Source organism: Anopheles stephensi, chromosome 3 (assembly GCF_013141755.1).
Source record: "Anopheles stephensi strain Indian chromosome 3, UCI_ANSTEP_V1.0, whole genome shotgun sequence".
Classification (NCBI taxonomy): domain Eukaryota; kingdom Metazoa; phylum Arthropoda; class Insecta; order Diptera; family Culicidae; genus Anopheles; species Anopheles stephensi.
The window spans coordinates 53,964,451-53,984,655 of record NC_050203.1 but is presented as its reverse complement, the minus strand read 5'-3'; the positions used below and the strand labels follow the sequence as shown (position 1 = coordinate 53,984,655).

The window sequence follows — 20,205 nt, the reverse complement described above, 5'->3', positions numbered from 1 at the left end:
GGACGAACGCCCGTGGGGGTAAACTTTAAGTTTACTCTACCTTTATTGCGTTTCGTTTTTCCTCAGGCAACAGTCGAACAACTCCACACCGAAGCCATCGTCAGCGCCGAAGTCGGGTTCGCAGAGCCCTCCGGACGTGCCGAAAACGCCACCGGTGGCGGCCGCCAGCCAGCAACCGTTCCTGGCGCTGCCGACCAATCCCATCATCGTGATACCGTACTCGCTGATCCGTGGTGCGAGCGTTATTCCCGGTTTGCTGTAAGTAGGCTCTATGTTCACTTTACTGTTTGCTAAAAAGCCATAAAGGTTACCGGAGGAAGAAAAATGTAACCATCCTGAAGCTATTCTTTGTGACTGAGTTTCCCAGATATTTTTGGGAGGTCCGGTAGCCGAGGCGATTGCGGTTCCGGTCTTCATACGGCAGTGACTATCCAGCTATGGGTAAAACCAAATCACTAAAAGCCAGAAATGGCAGGGCAAAACCTTTCGAGGTTGTCGTCAAGAAAGATATTTATGAATCCGTCACATTGTTCATCAACAGTTATCCACAGTTTTTGGATTAGCCTCAAGAGTTTCTTGACCATTCCTTATAGAGAAAAATATATCGGAGAGGTCGTCATAAAATCCCGAAACGAATATTTTTTGGGAACCCAGGATTGTAGTATCGAGTAGATCTCCGAGATATTTTGTGACTCGTTGTGATCGGTATCGTGTTAAGCGCGATCGTACAGCAACTTCGAGAAACCTTTGATCCATCCAAGTAATTTTTCAAAAATCGCTTTGGCATGCCTTCAAAAGTAAAAAGAGAATAAAATCTTCTTGAAGGTTTTTAATATGACCAAGCTACATGCTCAATACAATCATTGTTTCGAAAAGACGAATTTTTTATTCACTTGTGCGATTGTATCATTAACAGTTTTTTCTGCAAGATATTTGACTTGCATTCCCTACGCAAGTAACCGGAACATGGGCATGGTAACATGGGACGCGAATGACGTCTCGGAGATCCCAAATATGACAGGTTAATCCCTTCCCGAATGCCTATATTAAGTTTGCCTTCCCGATGCTTTATTACGTGATTTCTGGATGGCTAAAAAACAATATGGTGCTCGAATTGTAGACTTTTGTTGTAATATAACTTGCTCGCATTTGATGCCAAACGGTCGGCAACACTGTTGGTGACACTGTTGGCCTTAATAAAAATTTGCTTTGAAAGAACCGTTGGCAATTCTCTCGTTCATTGCTGCAAGAGCATCGACTTCAGCGCGGACTTCATTCGATCGCGAATCACTTTCCTTCAAAAATTATACCTGGTCGATTCAAACAAACAGCTAGTACGGCAACTCAAGAGAGGTCTCTAATTTTGGATTCCTCGCCTTGAATGACATGGATGGAACTAGCCCCACCGTCTAGAGGGAGAGGGAACCGTCTAGACAAGATTCTCCACCCGGACATTCCCCCTTCTCGCAGTCATTTTGGTTTGTTTAGTTCGAACTCAGCCCGTCCTACTTTGGGCATATTAATAGACACGAACCGTAAAAGAACGTGCACGAAAATAATCATCCTTCCCCAACTTGTTTCCCCATGCACAACAACCACAGCTCATCTCTTGCGCCCGGTGTGGCCAATCCCGAGTCAGCGTGTTTCATCTTTCAAAACGGCAGTTTGCAACCGATCGCCATGTCGCTAGCATCCCAGGTGCAGGCGGTAACGGCGGCGATAGGGCCGAGCGGGTTCGAAGGACTGACGGGACACACTCAAACGCAGCGCCCTACACAAACTTCCGGTGCTATTGGCTGCAATCAGCAGCAGCAGCAGCAGACCCATCAACAACAGCAACCTTCCCGTGGTCCCACCCCAAACATATCGAACAGCAGTGATAATAACAGCGTGCACAGTGGCTCCGGTGGAGCATCAACGGGCGAGGTGCTGAAGGCCATCAACAAGCGAGACAATTCTGCCAATAAGTAAGTGTGCAACGTGTGACACGCGCATGAAGCGTACCAACCACTAAACTGGATGGTCTGTCTGTGTGTTTTCTTCCCCATTCAGAGAACAACCGACCGGATCAACTCCGCTCGATCTTTCGGTGCGGCGTCTTTCGCCCGGTGCCATCGGTAGCTTAAGCCTTCGCGAACGATCCCTCTCCCTGTCGTCGGCAGTGTCGGCCGATCCGCGGCTCGATTTCGACAGTCTCATGGAGGGCAAGGAGAATCTATCCGTCAGCGGTGATTCACTCACGCCGGAGCAGATTGTGTGTGCACCGTCGTTGCCGGGCAGTCCACCGCTTACACCTTCCCCGAAGCGTCGCTCCAACAGTCCACGTGGCGGTGGTGGTGGTGGTGGTGGACCGGTATCGAATGCGGCCGCTGTAGCCGCAGCAGCCGCAGCAGCAGCAGCGGCGGCCGCTCAGCACGGTCTCGGTGGTCCCGTCGGTGGATTGTCCATTTCGCCGCTTACGCTGCAGCAGCAACTGATGCGACCGCTGCTCCCAGCCGACATTGCGCTCCGCCTATCGGCCGTCGGTGATCCGACAGTCAATCTGAACCTCAACATACTGCCCAACGCCCATCCGCTGCTGACGAAGCAAGGCGTCGAGCTAGCGCTCCGGCTGTCGGGCTCGTCCGGTGCATCGGCTGGCGATGGGTTGGCAAAGCCACAGATATCTCCACTCCTTAACAACATCTCTCCAACGGGAGCCGGCGGCGGCGGCGGCGGTGGACCACCGGGCGTTAATAGCAGTGGTCCACCGGCGGGACCACCCGTTCTCGGTCCCGCAACGCCCCAAATTTTCGTGAAGCAGGGCGATTCCAAGTGCAAGGAGTGTAACATTGTGTTCTGCAAGTACGAAAACTATCTCGCACACAAGAAGCATTACTGTTCCGCTCGGAACCAGGAGGACGGCGAGCTGCCCAAGGTTAGCCCACCGATTTCTCCCCAAGCTTTGGCGGTTGGTGCGGCTTCCGGCGCTAGTCCGGCGATTAGCGGCGGGTCGGTCGCGTACCAGCAGCTGATCTGCGCTGCCTGCGGCATTAAGTTTACCTCGTTAGATAATCTCAGCGCTCACCAAATGTACTACTGTCCGAAGCGTATTGACGCCACGCTACCAGTGGTAAGTTTCTTTTTCTTTTTGGGGAGCGAACATTCCGACTGCGGGAGCGTCATTAAACGTTGTGTGTCTTTTGTGCAGAGCGCCACCCCGACTGCTGTAGTGACAACGCAACCGCACAAGGAACGGTGCTCCAAGTGTAAGAGTATGCACGAACCGGGCCAACCGTGTACGGTCGCGGGACACGGTGCGTACAAGTGTCCCATCTGTGAGGAGATCAGCCCCAACTCGACGGAGGCGCGTCGGCACATGGATACGCACGGTGGCGTTAAGGCGTTTCGGTGCACGATCTGCCGGTACAAGGGCAACACGCTTCGGTAAGCATTTATCAACTTTTCGTTCATTGTGGACAGTGAACTACTTACAATTCCTCCATTCGATTTATTGTTCGTGACTTTTCCGATCTACTCCGAGTGTAATAGCTCTTTTTTGGTTGCTCAGGTCAGGTCTTTGTTATCTTGAGTCCAGTTGTCATCTGCTGAATCTACTCGGAAAACTAGAGATTCGTCACTTTCATCTCTGGCACCCTCTTTGTCACATGCCTCTTCATAGATTTTATGGAGAAGAATGATTTTCACGACGTCACATTGAGATCTTAGCGATCGACTGTCCCAAATTTTTGGCTCTATCAACTGACTTGGAGCAGCTATGGCCAAACCCTTTGAGGTGCTGCCCAAATGAAGATTAGTCCTCACTGTGTCTTCTGTCCCTGCGGTCCCTGTTCCTCAAGTGTCGGTTATAAACACTTCTAATATTACAATGTATTCTTACGTTTGGAGAAAACCCAAACCCAACTTCTTATCAGGGACAGATTCACGCCACCCATCACTATTTGAGAGTCCGTAGAATACTTTAGAAACTGATGCGAAAACACGAGACATTATCACTTAGTGATATTATAGCTTTGATCCAGGGATCCTCACCGTCCATCTTATCCCATCGCTCTCTAGCGTTGCTTAAATTACATACGCTTTATTGTCCTTTCTTTAAATCTATTTTCACTACAATTTAATTGTTTTTCGAACGATAAACTATTGGAACTTGAACCTGGGAAGTTTTTTTACTCCTGAACCGGTTAACAGTGAAGAATGTCCTGGACAAGGAGTGCATTTTTATACAAAACACGCCATCCATGGCCAATGTTTCTCATAATTAATGCGTTGCGAGGCTTTCGCTGAAATATCTGCATAGGATGTCGCAGAAAGTCTAAGCACCATGCTCCTTTGCTAGGGAGTCTCAGGACATTTGGCATACACCCAGATGAAACTCGGAAAAGTCACTGAAGTAGAGTATGTAAGAGCATAGAACAATAACAAAAGGATTCAATCGTTCATAGCTTGAGCTGTTTGTAGCATTTTCAAATCCTGCTTAGATTTACTAAGACAACCTATCTCAGTGAACACATCGTCGATCGAAAAGACTCCCATCCAATCTGCTCATTCGATACCCTGCCCTAATTCCGTTCTATGGCTACAACTATATCCTATGCGCCCTTCACATCAGCAGCTCGTAACGAACGATCCTATGAATCCAGCTTGCATCCTGATTACAATTCGTTCTCACACATTTCCTAGTTCTTAGTTTATGATCTTAAAATGTTGCCTTTCGTTCAACTTCCAGCGGCATGCGCACCCACATCCGCATGCACTTCGACAAGAAAACGAGCGAGTTCAACGAGGAGAACTTCATCACCTGCATACTGGAAGAGGACGGCATCGAGATACCGCCGGCGGGAGCCCAAAATGCGGCCGCCCTGGCTGCAGTCGCGGCCGCACATGCGATCGCCTCGCAAAAGTTCCCTCCGGCACAGGATGCACCGGACCACGCCGGGGTACTGCCGCGCATCTCACCACCCTCGGCATCGTCGACCGGCAACGGGCAGCTGGTACGGCATCAGTGTGACCTTTGTCCGTACAGCTCAAGCTATCGGGTGAATGTGGTAAGTGAGGTGGCTGAAACCCCCCGGCCGAACTCTGATCCCGACGATGACGTACTAACACCGGCCATTTGCACTTCCTCTTCCTTCCCCGCAATCCAGGCCAAACATATCAAACACGTACACGGTCGGGAGCGATCCTCGACCGGCCACTCGCCACTGATCGGTGAGGGAGGAGAATCTTTGCTGTACAATGGGACGGTCGGTGGTGAGCCGGGCGGTGCCATTACACGGCCACCGATTGCCAGCACACCGGGACTTACTACCGTGGCCAATAGGTAAGGCTGCAGGTGAAGCGATGCGATGCGTGATACGTTTTTCACACATTGACACAAAGATTTTCCTCCCGTGCGTTACAGTCAAGTCATTAAAACGGAACCAAAGGACGACGTGAGCGGGGGCCCGCAGTCCACGGACCCGGCCACACCCGACATCAACGTGGACATCGTCATGGAAGAACCGGCCATCAAGAGCGAAGTGTTCGATCCACACATGCCCTCGCTCAACTCACCGATTGCCAGTTCGCCCGCCGCATCTCCGCTACCGGCGGCGGTGGCCACCAACCAGCAGAGCGTGAAAACGAAATCTCATCCGACGGCAGGCTCCCCGCCGGAGCACGGCATCAAAACGCCTTCGCCACCGGTGGATCCAACGTCCGGTGGATCGCCAGCGGCCCAGGTGACGCTCCTGCCCGGCCCAAAGTACTGTGACACGTGTGACATTACGTTCAACTACACCAACACTTACATCGCGCACAAGAAGTTCTACTGCAAGGCGGCAATAGCGGCAGCAGCAGCAGCAGCAGCAGCATCGGTCGCAGCAGGAACTGCCACCGGCATCTCACCGGCCGGATCCAGTGTTGGTCGGCGCAGTGCGTCCGCATCGCCCAGCCGGGCAGCGACGGGCGGTTCGACGAGTCCTGCCGTTACGGTGGCCGTTAATCGTGCCACGGAAACGTCCGTCTAAGGTGGGGACGGACACGGACAGCATACGAGCATTATCATGTGTATACGGTTAAAGTTTAGTCAGAGAGAGAGAGAGAAAGAGAGAGAGAGAGAGCGTGAGAGATGGACGTTTCCTTCCCTTCGCTTAAAGTAGTTCCTTAAAGGAAGTAAACATATTTCCCAGGAAATAAAAACAATTTACATACGAATGTATCCATCTGCCAGCGATCGAGAGGGTGCGAAAGAGAGAACACGCGTGGAATCAACAAACCGGAAGATTTGTTCTTCAAACTTTCCCATGCTTTTTTGACGAGTTCCCAGACAAGGTAGAATTTGTCCCACAGTTTTTTGACTGTTTTCGAACCATTTTTATATCAATCGAAGCATTTTTTTTTCTGTGAGTAAAACAAAATTTGTAAAACTTTAAAGAACAATATTTTTAGCATATTTTTAGCAACTCTTTTACAATTATATGGAAGATTTTTTATGGATAAAATTTATGTTCAAATTCTGCTTTTTTTAATAGACGTTTTGAAACGTATTATAACTCCTTTCGAGGTTATAGGCAGGTCCAAAATTACCTTTTATCAATCGCAAAAAAAATGGCTGGAACAAGCAAAAATCTGTGGGACGCATCTAGAAAATATTTGCGAATTCGTCAATAAACGGGGGGGGGGAAATTGTACACAAAAAATCTGCAACCTTCTACATTACTTACTATGGAGCTGTTCGTAACAAAAAAAAAGCAGATGCGGATCGTAGTATATAAACCGGCCTGAGCGCCCAAAAGATTTCTTCCCGTCAGCTGATTGTTAGCCGCTGGGAGATCCAATAAATGGGAGCCTCGTATAATATCTCCTCTTTGCCCTGCAACTCCAAGGCCCAGATGTGACATGTTAGGGGCTCCTTCGAGAGACTTGATTCGCCACAGCAAATACAGGGTTTTTCAGTTGACAAGGCAATAGCATCCACTTTTATGGCAGGCTTCTTAGATGGAATGGCAAACAAACCTAGTTGATATGGAAACGACTTTAAATGACAGGGGAGCCAAATAAATTTTATTGTGAGGTCCTCAGCTGAAATTCTCATAGTAGCCATTGATATTATACCCGACCTCCTAGCGTACGTGCAAGTACGTACAATTCTAACGGCTACTATGACAATATCGTCTGAGGACGTTTGAATAAATGGTATTTGACTGTCCCCTGTCATCTAGAGTCGTTTCCATATCAACTAGCTTTGTTTGTCATTTCATCTATTGATGCTATTGCCTTATCAACTGAAAACCCCTGTAATAAGAAGGCTTACCTTACCTCTCAATCGTGAAAAGCTCCCAATGCTAAACGATGTAAGAGTTGAGCTTTTAAGTTTAGTGTAGTCTTTTTCTATGTTAGTAATGGTAGGAATAATATTAGTTCAATTACCTTCTACACCTCTACTACCGTTGCGAGCCGTGTAGCGTGTTTATACGTTAAAAGCCTGAGTTTACCAAAGTGTTTATCGTTTTTTGTTCTTAGTTTTGTTTATGAATATTGTTTTGTTTAGAAGACAAAGAAAAAGACTCTCATCCAACACCACCACCAGAAGCGTGTACAGGAAAAAGGATCGATACCGTGTGATCACAGCCATTAAGGGTGGAGCAAGCAGGTATTTTTAAGTGTAGTAGCTATGTTAAATGTAAAGCAACTCGCAACGGCGTACAGTGTCGGGCGGGTTTTGCAAGTGTAAATTGTTCAATGTAATGTAACACAGTAATAAAACAAACACAGAGAAGGCTGGCTTAAAAACCTGTACGTTATCCATCGTACGTATACCAATTTCTGCTCGCAAACGGTGATCGTTAGATGGAACAAGTCGACATTAATCCATTCCACATAATCGCGTCGTGTAAGTGTTTTGGGGGTAGTAGTGTCGTTCTGATCGTTGTGCTGTAGCTGTACTGTGCATCTAATCTCCGTTCTCCGCTCGTCGATCGACGTAGGCTAATGGAGTGATCCTCCAGCCAGTCGAAACGATCAGTAGTGTAGCGATAACAATCACGATCGCCATAGCATAGTGTACAATAAAGTGAAGCATAAGCAGTCATTTAAATCGTGTGAAGGATTAAATTGGAGAATAATAAGCGAAAAAGAAAACCCCCCTGGGAGAAAGAAACGAAATGGAACACCGGCACGCGATAAAATCAATCAGAAGCCGTAAGAAGTAACAACTTACCCGACGACAAAGCAAATGACAATAAATTATTTATTGAACTCCTAGGCGTTAGGGACGAGCCAGATCAGCATCCGCTAATGCGTCACTGTCACTGTGAGTTGTGTGAATAAATAAGAAACACGCTAATGCAAGTAACGTCTAATTAATAACAACACAAAAGCTATTGGAATAACACTATCTATAACTTCGAAGTACGCCATGCAATTAAGAAAGGAGGGGTAAAGAAAAGAAGAATCGGAGCAATCTGGTCGCATCATGATAAGAAGGTAGTAACCGTTTTGCCCCAAAACCCAATCCCCAAACTCAAACAAAACCCTCACTCTAATACAGCACGCACCTAAATGGGAATTTAAACCATTTTTCTCGGAGATTCAAATTTAAAAAAGGGAAACGGGAGTGAAATGAACAATAAAACTGAATTCAATTGCGTAAAAGAAAAAGCAAGCGTTAAGGTACGTGTGATAATTAACTGTACGTGTGTGTGTGTTCTTGGTCTGTGTTTTTCTTCCGGAATCCGAAGTTTATTTAAGTGACTTAAAATAAATCGACTCCACCTTGCGCTAGGGGCAATTATTATTATATCACACATACTCAGGTGTATTAAGGGCTATAGGATCTACTAGCGCATAAGGACATTTGTAAGTATTCTCTTCCTCTCTTCTTTGGCCTAACACGACACCTCTTAAGGTTACGCTCTACAAACTTAATGGGCCAGGGTCTCTTCGTCCTTTTAACTACACGGCACTCGGGTGCCAAGTTGACACAATATAGACAGACTTTAAGGCAGCTTTCGACTCCATCTCCTTAGCCCGCTTACTGTTAAAGCTTGAGAAAATCGGTTTTGGGGTCTCTCGTTTGTCTTGGCTTAAGTCTTATAAGATCCTACAAGGTCATAGGCATTAGGAATGATTTTTCCGATGCTTTTGTTGCCTCATCTGGAGTGCACCACATGCACTCAGTCCCTTACTTTTCCTACTGTTTGTCAACGGTTGTATTAATGTTAATCCCCCCATGGTTGCTGAGTATATGCAGACGACCTCAACATTTCGCAACCAGTATGCCTCGTTAACCGCTCGTAATTGGGGCGGTCCTGTGGCCGAGGCGATATACGGCGCCGGGCTGACTACTACCTCCCCGTACACAGGGCTGACTACTTTACAGCAAGTAAAATTAAGTCACAGAAAGCCAGAAATGGCAGGCCGAGACCTCTCGAGGTTGTAGTGCCAAGGAAGAAGAGAAGTGGCCTCGTTAACTGATTGTCTGGTGTCTCCAAGAGTTTCTCCTTCGTTTCAATGTCTGGTGTAATTCCAACGGTCTTGTTTTATCTCCGCATTAAATGATGTGTTGTCGCATATGGTCGTTCATCCAACAAGTTCTAGCATTACTATTATCTGTGTGACACTAATTTGTGTGCTCAGTAGAGTTAGCACCACAAGAAAGATCTTGGAGCATATGGCATGGTTAAAGTTCATATCGAAGAACTCCATAAATGAGGCTTATATACTGCTCGGTCTCCTTATACGTCGTATGTCCTCTGAAATTTAGCTCAGTTCAGTTGGAAATTCCTTCGTAAACAATTCGTCGTAGACTACAGCGCCTCGAAACGCCTCGCAACTCTATGCTCCCTCATGTCGCTTGCGTGGTACACCCGGGACGGCCAGAACGATCCATTCTTGCGAGCTCCTGAAGCATTCAATAACGCGTATCGCTTATTCGACTACAACGTTCCAGTTTCCCAATTCCGCATCCGTCATCGAGATTCTTCGTCCCACCTGCCTCTATAGTTTTAGGAACTTATTTGTACAACCACTAAAGGCGAATAAATTATTGTTATTAAATAAATAAATAAATAAAGCTCTCCATGGGATAGGAATACATTGGATAACTATATTATTTCAAAGATTCCAAATTTTGAATCGAAAAGAGACATTTGCATGTGATTAATTTATCAGTAAATCCTGCATGCCGGTTAACATCGAAGGCCTTTTCCCTCCGTCAAATAGGACTCATAGTGAGGATTTTCTAGCGCTTCTATTGTTATTATTAGTTTTGATTTACGATTAAAAGCTTGTTTTCTCAAGACGTCTGACTGGATCTCCACGAAGGTTTGTCTTCTCTCGGGAAAGCAAATCACTCGTCCATCTTCCCGTACCTATTGTATTTTGGTATGCTTTATGACGTCAATTTGAATGAAAATATATGACAACTTTCAAAACGTTTTAAAAAAAATAAAATTTTAAAGAAAGCGTTACAAAAAAAACTTTGAATTTTGAAGCAAAGTTTTCATCTTTATGTTCTTCAATCTGCTTTCCTTTTATTAGCTGATTATTTTGTTTTTTCCGGAGATCAAACCATTACGCTAATGAATAAAATCAGTTAGAAATTCTCTCTTCGGGCTACATCTGTACGTTGCAGGTGCGCAAAACCAGCAAGCAAGCGACACGAAAAAATGGTGCCCGTTTTCTCATCCGCAAGATATCGACATTAGTCACAGGAGAGCATACCATGGCAGTAGGTTGCTTCGATGATGCCCGTTACTGGGTTTCCCTGGGAAAGAAGGCGTGGTTTAGGGGCAGATAAAAAAAAAAGTCGCTGCGTCTGCGATATGCCATTGAAAGTTTAGAAGAAATGCCCTGCTGTCTTATCAGGCGAGGCGAGTGGAGATAGCATGTGCTAGAGAGCGGGACCGATATATGCGATGGTATGGCGATCGAAGCAAGCGGAAGCGCGTCTGTGTTCGGTCGACACAGGGACGGGCATGGTTTACTGATACTTCGGAAAGAATAGCATCACAGGACAGTTTTGTACTAGGTGCGATTTTTAATGAAATAGTAAAACTGTTCACATTGGTTACTCCTCGTTTTGAATAAAATTGTACAACAAATCTGAAAAGTGTATTTTGATGTCTTTTGGTCTTCTAAATTATTGGCCCTAGCAAGGCTAGCTCTACTAAAATAGAAAGTCGATATTATTAAGATAGGAATAAATGAAAGAAAAATATGTAGCACTTAGTGATTTGTCTTGGTTTAGTGCGGAAGCAAGACAGGGGATATATACGTCTGCTCCGCGTGGAATTTGTGCATTGATTTGCCTTGCTATTGACCAACTAGAACCATGGAAATGATTAAAATTGAACACGATAGAAGCAAGGGGGTGGGGTGGTTTTTTTTTTTGGTTTGTTACTATGGTGGTTGTGTATTGGGTAAAACTTTTTCCCTCCCATTCGCTTGGGGAAACGAGTCTTGAACCCACTCTCTGCTCCGAAAATATGTTCACAGAGCTCCGTTACGCTGCTCGCGGTGCTCTCGAGCACAGCCGGCGGTGAGTGGTTCGAATACATATTAAAACAAGAAACCTCTCTGTATGAGTGATGAGTGCCAATTGCTTATTTTTAGACTATTTCGTTGTGCCGTACACATACTGAGTGCTGGTAGCTCATCACGCACGCTTACATTTTATTTACAATTTATCATAAATTCATGCACGCATAAAAAGAGTGGGAGGGGGGAGGGGGGAGTTTTTTCTTTTACCTCTGTACCACCACAAGGAATCTCAATCGTACAGCAAACCAACTGATTGCGAATGGAAATGGGTGGAAACTTGGGTGTTCTCTACCTTGCTTGTGTGAAAGATTGTTTACTACCTTTCCAAAGGCATGGAAGGAGGGGAGAGTGAATTCCCCCCCCACGGACTAAGGAAAGGTAAATTAACAAGGAAATTCAGTGAGGAAATATGGGTGATGATAGGAAATCATAATATGTTTCTCTCAAAAGTATGTTGCGCTCACGCACGCCGCTCATTCACGCTCTTAAGTGGTCACTCATTTACGCAGAGCTACATGTATATTGTGACACAGTAAAGTGACGTTTGTCCGCGATAACGCGCAAGCATAATCTTTTTTCTTATTTACACACACTTTTTTTAAAACAAGCGCTCTTTCTGGCGAGGAATCGAACGCTTGACCGACCGGACAGAATGCGAGCGCCGTAGCAAGATGATAGACCGATCGATTCCTCCCACCCCGAGATACGCACCATACAAAGTATGCCCCATTTATGAGCTGAGTTACCACCCTCTCCCAGCGATCATGTCTGTCAAACTGGAAGCCCGCTCTAGGGGCACGAATCCGCCAGTGAGTTCTCCATTAATCGTACAGATCGAAATTCTCCTCCGTGCTCGAGCTGCTGCTGCTGCTGTCTGCGCCGTGGCCACGTTTCTCCTCGCGCAGGATCCGTGCTTTGTATCGGGCGTAAGCTGTACCGTACCGCCGAACATCATCCCGGTTAACACCCTCCGCCTCACTGTCCGAATCTTCCTCCTCGTCCGTGTACAAGACATCGTCGTGCCGCGGGTAGACAAACCCATCCTCTCCGTCCTCCTCCACCGCCCCGTCGTCGTACAGCACTGGGTCATCGTCCGACGATAGTTCCCTTTCTCCATCTAATGGAAAAGAAATGGCTATAAGTACTGCTTAATCCATCGGGCCCCGTTAGCAGAGCAATGCATACCTAGATCAAGATCCTCCACCGCGCGCACCATATCCTCGTCGCCGATACTTTCCCCCTCATCCTCGTCCGGATAATCATTGCGCCAGTTGTCCTCCGCGTTAGAATCTTCCGAATCGACCTCGCTCGAATCGTCCGAATCGAGACCCCGATGGGACGCGTAGAGTGGATCATCACACACCATGACGCTGGTTATGGGTGGTGCACGACGGGATAGGAAAAGTAGACAGAAAATGCACATTAACTTTAATCCCCAAGAGTCGTCTGCACCGAAACACGGGGAGGACTGGTCGGTCGGTCGGCCAGCCAGAGCAAACAGAATCGTAACGTAACATTGAACTCAAGAAAAAGAAACAGACCACACAAGGACGCAATTGCTGGATGAAGAATATAGCACACCGACCGCCACATCCGGCCACATTCGGGCGGACGGGCATCGTCGTAGCCCCATTCCATTCAGAGTATATATTTTTAATCAGAGAGTAGCAGTAGTAGTGGTACCAATAGATTACCGGGTTTTGTTCTAATTCTTACAACTAAGTATAGTAATTCAGTAAATGGGAGTGAAAGGACAAAACTGTGAGCCCGCGCTGTTGCTGATGCCAAAAGGGACCCCAAACCACCTCCCTCCCTCCCCACCAAGAAGCTTGCTTGCTGCTGAGCCGACCGACCGTATTGTCTCTCTCTCTCTCTCTCTCCTGGTGTCCTAGCCTAGGCGGAGCAGCCCGGATCATCGGATTCAAATGAACGAGTAGAATGCAAAGTACGCGTCTTCTATCAGCACCAACCTGAGATCGTCCAGATTGTCGATGTAGTAGGGAATGTGCGTCACATTCTGGCTCGCGTCCGCTACGTACAGATCGTAGACGTAATGTACACCGTTTTCGTTAAAGTATGGCAGCTGTTCCGGCTGTTGGTGCTGTTGCTGATGCTCTTGCTGCAGATTCGACCCTGCCGCTGCAGCCGTCACCGAGTTTACAATATCCGGCGCAACGCTGGCCAGTGCGGGCATGTGCGGTAGTGCGTCACTCGTACTGTCTAGCCGGGCAACTTCCCGTTCCACGTCCACGATCGTCGTCGTGATCGGACGGGTGTCGCTCGACGGGTCACTGTCGACGTTTGCGATCGCGCGTGTGCAGTTGACGATTTTGAACCGGCTGTTTTGTGCGGTCTGTTTCGTTGCCAACCGGTTCCGGGAGGTTATGTTCGGTCGGTGTACCCGGGACAGTGCATCCTTCGCCTGATCCTTATGAATGTTTTGTATGTGCGAAGCGATACCTTCGGCCTGCGGTGATGAGGAAGGGTGGGAAAGAACGGTCAACGATTACGGTTTTCCGCTTACCTAACGCTCCGCCGGATGCTTACCTTAGTGAATGTGCCAGCAAACTTTAGAATGGTCGAAGTACCAGCAGCAGCAGCACCAGCAGCATCAGTAGCGTTAGCATTGGAGTCTTCATCGCCCGTATCACCCTCGACGCGCTGTCGCTTGCAATTCAGCACGAACGCATTCAACGGATCCTCATCCACTCGTCGCTTGAGCCGTATCACAGTGGCCATCGCTTGGTGCGTATGTGTGCTTGCTGCAAACAGGCGCTTTTGCCCTGCTCTCCGTGCTAAACCAAAAAGGGATGTGAAAAATCAACTTTTGCAGGTTAGGAGAGCGTCTGGAAGATGGAACCCCGTTTCACGCTCACCACCACCGGTCTGCAATGGTTGAGTTGGCGGGGGGACATCGAACAAGGATTCGGGCTAAAGACTAAACAATGCTTTACTTACATGGTTCAATAAATGCAAAATACTTCTGTGCAGCGATGTGCAGCAAACAAAGGCCAGAACCAGGAGAAGTACCGAAACGACGCGTTTCGACTGACAGCTGAACTTGGTGAGCAAACTCGCGAGTGAGTCACTCACTTGTCGAGCAGCCGTTTTCTCACTCCGACAGGATTCGAGCAGTTTTTGTTCACGCGCTGCGATTGCATCTGTGTGCAGCTGTCAAAGTCGCGCGCATGTAAACAAATACACACCACGGGCACAATCAGTCCGCGATGCTCGTCGCGTTTCCTTTCGGTCTGGTAAAAACCAACTGAAACTCCCGTAATCCTCTACGACGTTCTTATCTGTTTCCAGTGCGCGGGATAAGCCAAGCTGCACCAAAGATGAGCTGCTCGATCGTGCAGTAAAAACTCTCCGTTATCGGACCAACACGCACGCAGCGGATCGGTCGTCCGCATGTGAATCGATCGCCGACCCCCGGAAGACCGGAAGGGTTGCCTCCCTGGATCACGATGGACATCCTGATCGAGCCAGACTGCTACAAGGTGTGCCGCATCTGTATGGAAAGCTGCGAGGACGATTGCGTATGCGTGTACGACGAGTTCGAGGATGTGCTGCTGAGCGAAGTGATCAAGGAGTGTGCTCGGGTAGAGATACGCAAGAACGATGCACTGCCACGGAATGCGTGCCGGAACTGTGCCGAGTACATGATCATTGCGTACCACATCATACAGAAATGTCGCGACTCGGACGTTACGCTACGGTCCATCTTCAAGCATGAGCTGAATCTGCACCGCGACGAAAAGACAGCGGATACCGCCGCCGCTGTTGCGGAGCTGCGTGCGGAAGATATGGATCCGTCGGGTTACGAGTTTCTGCTTGCCAACGGGTACGACGACATGATGCTGGACGATGAGCGTATGCTGCTGGAGAATGCGAATGCAAACTGCGATTTTGCCCCGTCGAGCGATAAGAAGACTACTAGCGATGATAGTGCAGAAGCCTTTGCCGATGAAACTGCTATCCAGCCACAGCTGCTGCCGTCCGTACAACCGACGCAACATCAACGGGGGGAAGAAGCAACGAACGTTCAGGGCGCATTGGATGCGGAACAAATTAAGCAGGTTCTTTCGAACGAGGATGTAGCGCTGATCCTCGAGTACGGTGAAAAGGCACTTGCTCTTAGTATGGGTAAAGCCACGGACACGGTCCACGAGTCGAGCGAAACCAACGAAGAAGACATTTCGTTCGTCGATCCAGAACGGCAGAAAAAGTGTTGCGGTTGCCGGAAGCTGTTCGACAGTGACCAAAGCTTGCGGGAACACTCTCGGGCGGTGCATCTGCCCGTCGCCTCGTCCCCAGCCCAGTGTGCCTCGGACGACGGCAACCCGCTTCGATGTTCGGTGTGCTTCAAACGCTTTAGCAGTAGACAGCTGCTGAAAGAGCATCAACGAACCGTGAACCGGAAGTACGCCTGTCCGCAGTGTGGAAAGCGGTTCATGACGCAGGCCAACCTGGACATCCACAGCAAATGCCACAAAAACAAGGAAACGTACAAATGTTGCGGCTGCCGTATCGATTTCGAGCAGGAGCTGGATCTGCTGGTTCACTCGCAAGAAGTGCACCGCCCGGAACGGACGATCGACGCACAAAAACCGTTCGAATGTGACACGTGCTATCGGCGCTACCCGACGCGCAAATCGCTCGCAACGCACAAACGCCAAATCCGCCAGTTTCAGTGCCAACTGTGTGGGGCAATGTTCATGAAGCAGCTCTTCCTGCAGTTGCATCTGGAGCGGGCACATCAGCAGGAAGCGGTAGAAACCCGTCGCCGATGCTGCGGTGGGTGCAAGGAAGACTTTGCCGATGCCGCCGCCCTGCGGGAACATTCCGAGCGCGTCCACAGACCCACCACCGATGGGTCAGCCGGTTCCGGTACGGACGATGGCAAACCGTTCGAGTGTAACGTCTGCCGGAAGCGCTTCTCCTCGGTATTCTTTCTGCTGCAACACCAGCAAAAGGTGTGGCGGCAGAAGTGCTACCCGTGCACGATCTGCGGCCGCACGTTCGGGCGGGCACACGACCTATCGAACCACGAGACAACGCACTCGAGCGAAATGCCGTTCGAGTGCAGTGTGTGCGGGCGCCGGTTTAAGAACAAGCTGTATCTGAAGAACCATCTGAAGCTGCACACGAGCAATGCCAAGGATCAGGTGTGCGTCGAGTGTGGTAAAGGTTTCCGCACGAAAGATTTGCTCAAGACACACCTCATCAGCCACTCGCAGGAGCGCAAGTATGCGTGCACGGCATGTCCGGCCACCTTCAAGCGGTTGCAGTGCTTGAAGATTCACACCCGCGTCCATACGCGCGAGAAGGCTTTCGTGTGTGCCGTGTGCCAGAAACGGTACGTCCAGTCGTCCGATCTGAAGCGACACATGCGCACACACAATCCGGGTGACGAAGGAAAACCGTTCCAGTGCGAGTACTGTCTGCGCAGGTACCCGCGAAAGGACTATCTGAAGGTACACATTCGGAAGCAGCATCTGGAAAAGCTGGAGGGCGGAGCGGCGGAAATGTTGCTGCTGCCGGGCGTAGCTCTGGGCAGTGACGAAAGTGCGGTGAAATTGGAGCACAACGAGTCACCGAATGAGATCGATGATTTTATGAACTGTTAGACCAATTGAAGGACGATTAAGACAAAGCTCCTCTAGTGAATATTACACGAACAGCTGTTTGTAGCTGCTATTCCGACTGCCATTACAGCCCCTTTTTACCTCAGGATTTTGAATCTGTACACCAGAATCCCTGTGCGGACGCGACAACAATGCAATGCCACAATAAACTGTTGCGAAATTTTAATCGAAGCGCATTCTTTATTCATTACAAACGTTTTGAGCAATGTTCGTGTGTATAATGGAGATTATAACCCCTTAACGGTCAGCGCGCACCGGTCGTCCAGCAACCCGTAGGCTTTTGCAATTTGGTTGGGCAACTCCCGAGCACGCAAGGAATGTGGCTAAACCCTGTTCTTCGTCCTTTGCTTGATCCTTGATCCATTCACACCACACATCAATTCTTACGCTGAGGAGGCAACGTTACGAATGGAATGGATCTCTACGCTTGGGGCAAGGGTGGAAAACGCAACCGCTGGTTATCGTATCGGAATTAACTTTTTATCCATCGTAACCAACAACCAACCTGTAACCGGGTTCAAAGGGGAACGGTCGATCATAAAGGGTTCACATCGCATACCAATGCATAAGAGATGCTTTCCGAGCATAAATAGATTTGGCGGGCGAGCGATACCGTAGCGAATCTTGTTATTATCAACTATTTCCACAAGTGAGCAAGTTTCGGCTAAGATATGGGATTTGAATTCCAAATGTTTAGAGTAGAAAATCTTACGGAATGTGGGATGTGGATCTTGTGGGATCTTGCGAATGCGAATCCAGTGCCTGACTAAGTTTTGAGAGACAAAACTACTGCCTATATGCTTTGATTTGCGCGACAGGCACTTATATGCTATCGATACGTTACACAGGCATAGCAACTTATCGGCTATTGCTTAAGCTAGTAGAAACATCATAAGCCAGTCGGGAAAGAGGATCTACCTTTCTTCCGCTACTTTAACGGTGGATCGTGTCTGTTCGTAGCTTTACGAATTAGATGACCACGAAGGGTATTTTAAAGCTAAAATGGCATAAATAGAGATTACCTGATACAACATTAATCGCTCACGAATGCGTTTGTAGCACTGTTAACACTTGAACCGGCGAACACGTTCGTGATGGTCACACGGGCCCGTTAGATTCGAGTATAGCTTATCGCATCGCCGGCACTGGAACCATTTCAGATGCACGTAATAGTGGGAACACATTTGTGGCAGTGCGGGAGCAACGTAAGGGCAGGCCGGTTCCGGACATGCCAGCGGGTAGACGTTTGGATTTTGCAGCGAGTCCGGTAATATTTCAAACGCGAAAGGTATCGATCCGTTCGGAAAGTGTAGCTTCATGTGTCGCCGCCATTCGCGATACGTAGCGTAATATTTATCACACCATACCTCCGTACATCGGAACAAGTGTTGCGCTGGCTGGTGATGGTGCTTCCGGTGCAGCTTATAGTTGGCGTGGTACTTAAACCCACAGTTGCACTGCTCACAGTGGAAGTGTGGTCTGGATGACCGCGGTTGAACAAGCTTTTCGCGATCGCAGGTACCGTTTGCCGTTTGGTAGCGTCCCATTTCTATGTTCCGATGGGCGATCATGTGGAGACGAAATTTGCGCAGCTCGTGGAATTCCATTCCACACCGCTTGCAAACGTACAGTTTTTTGTGCAGATGTACCGCGCGTATGTGTTCGTTGATTTTGGACCTTCTCCTGAAGCGCAGCTGACACTCGGCACACTTGAACGGATAGCAGTGGGCCTCCAGGTGCTTGTTCAGTGCTTGGTTAGTACGAAACTCAAACGGACAATCGATGGTGCTGCACTGCTCACACCGGTACGGCAGCAAGTCGTTGTGCTCTATCAGATGCGCCATTAGCTCTGCCTCTGTTCCGTACACTCTGAAGCACACGTAGCATTTGTTGCTAGTAACTGTACCATTCGCTCTCTGTCCAGGTGGACAGGCTTCCGCCATCGGTCTGCGTTGTGACACATTTACACGTTCTTGCCTCACGCTACCATTTGACCGTTGCCGTTCTACAGCGGGAGCATGATTTTCGTTCTCGCACTCATCTACGGAACTTTGCATTCGCTGCGTGGATGGTGACCGATCATTGATGGTTACTTGGATCGATTCCAGTGGACTGCTAATAATTTCCAACTCCTCAATCGCTTCAATGCTTATTTGGATTACACGCTCCGATGGTTGTGCGGGCCCAAAGCTGCCTTCTTCTTCGCCATCTGCATTACCATAGACCGATTCCTCGTTTACTTGGGCACCGTTCTGAGGTAGTAAAGTAGCCGGGTCCTCCTCTGCCATGTCTTCGAAATGAAGTGCAACTCCCGCACTCTTCCGTTCCGACAATCGTTGAACTAGCTGGCCCCGTTCCTGCAGCGCCTGGAACACCCTTTCGGCGTTCTGTAGCTGCTCAAGGAAAACGGAACTGGAATGCAGATATTGAACACATTCCGGGCAAACTTGGCTCGGATAGGGAGGCACGCATGACAACTACAAAGAGAGAAGTGCAAACGGATGATAGCCTCTACGCAAATGTGTAAAACAATGAAAATGATTCCCTTACATCGATGCCAAACATTTGCTTGACCGCATCTTTCGCATGCAGCAGATTGTCGAGCAGAATGTCGTCCACCCTTACAACACCTTCGGCCCAGCGGGCACAAAAACGACACACAGAAACCATTTCTACTGTCGTTACACTAACGAATATACGGCCCTAATATCAATTCTATGCGGTCCGAGGTAAACTATCTGCTCTAAACGGCCGAAAATGCTTCACGCTAGGGGAAGCATTAGGTGGAAGTGCACTGCTGTTTTGCGAGCAGGATCGCCGGACTGCTTGACACTTCCAAACGTCATTCGGATGACAGTACGACAGAAACGTAAACAAACAACTGTCAAAAGGTGTAAACAGAAGGGAAATTTGAATTTTCAAATTCATAAAGGATTTGTGCAATTTGTGCAAAATACCTAAAAAGAAAATAATTATTACATTGAGCCCACAAACTCGGCACAATAAATACACAAGAGCGAGCTGAACCGAA

The 20,205-nt window shown here is 48.3% G+C and overlaps 4 protein-coding genes across 18 annotated transcripts in view; 2 read left to right on the top strand and 2 right to left on the bottom strand.

Annotated features, from left to right (window-relative positions):
- LOC118513315 (zinc finger protein ush) overlaps window positions 1-8,677 on the top strand; it is a 219,569-nt gene extending 210,892 nt beyond the window's left edge. For 13 of the 14 annotated variants that reach the window (XM_036058916.1, XM_036058914.1, XM_036058909.1 and 10 more), the window contains 7 exons: window positions 67-258; window positions 1,602-1,967; window positions 2,053-3,112; window positions 3,191-3,426; window positions 4,730-5,048; window positions 5,148-5,323; window positions 5,405-8,677. In XM_036058916.1, the coding sequence (XP_035914809.1) occupies window positions 67-258; window positions 1,602-1,967; window positions 2,053-3,112; window positions 3,191-3,426; window positions 4,730-5,048; window positions 5,148-5,323; window positions 5,405-6,011 (2,956 nt within the window). In that variant the 3' untranslated portion in view covers window positions 6,012-8,677. Of the gene's footprint in view, window positions 1-66; window positions 259-1,601; window positions 1,968-2,052; window positions 3,113-3,190; window positions 3,427-4,729; window positions 5,049-5,147; window positions 5,324-5,382 lie in introns of all 14 variants that reach the window. The other variant, XM_036058917.1, reaches the window with a different exon arrangement.
- A 2,541-nt stretch (window positions 8,678-11,218) lies between these two features.
- On the bottom strand, window positions 11,219-14,625 carry LOC118513337 (probable RNA polymerase II nuclear localization protein SLC7A6OS). Of its 2 annotated transcripts, none has more exons than XM_036058958.1 (5): window positions 14,485-14,625; window positions 14,074-14,321; window positions 13,497-13,993; window positions 12,712-12,896; window positions 11,219-12,643 (listed from the first exon to the last, which is right to left on the bottom strand). In XM_036058958.1, exons 2-5 carry the CDS (start codon window positions 14,263-14,265, stop codon window positions 12,348-12,350), a joined length of 1,170 nt encoding a protein of 389 aa, XP_035914851.1. In that variant the 5' UTR covers window positions 14,266-14,321; window positions 14,485-14,625; the 3' UTR covers window positions 11,219-12,347. The 2 variants fall into 2 exon arrangements, with proteins under 2 accessions (XP_035914851.1, XP_035914852.1); XM_036058959.1 differs by having other exon boundaries at window positions 14,074-14,350; window positions 14,485-14,606.
- Window positions 14,626-14,689: 64 nt separating this feature from the next.
- LOC118513321 (oocyte zinc finger protein XlCOF6-like) lies at window positions 14,690-17,340 on the top strand. Its single transcript, XM_036058929.1, has 2 exons — window positions 14,690-14,775; window positions 14,836-17,340. Exon 2 carries the CDS (start codon window positions 14,994-14,996, stop codon window positions 17,154-17,156), a length of 2,163 nt encoding a protein of 720 aa, XP_035914822.1. The 5' UTR covers window positions 14,690-14,775; window positions 14,836-14,993; the 3' UTR covers window positions 17,157-17,340.
- LOC118513331 (zinc finger protein 879-like) lies at window positions 17,331-20,010 on the bottom strand. Its single transcript, XM_036058945.1, has 2 exons — window positions 19,725-20,010; window positions 17,331-19,651 (listed from the first exon to the last, which is right to left on the bottom strand). The coding sequence occupies exons 1-2, from the start codon at window positions 19,842-19,844 to the stop codon at window positions 18,239-18,241; spliced, it is 1,533 nt and encodes a 510-aa protein (XP_035914838.1). The 5' UTR covers window positions 19,845-20,010; the 3' UTR covers window positions 17,331-18,238.
- Window positions 20,011-20,205: the final 195 nt, after the last annotated feature.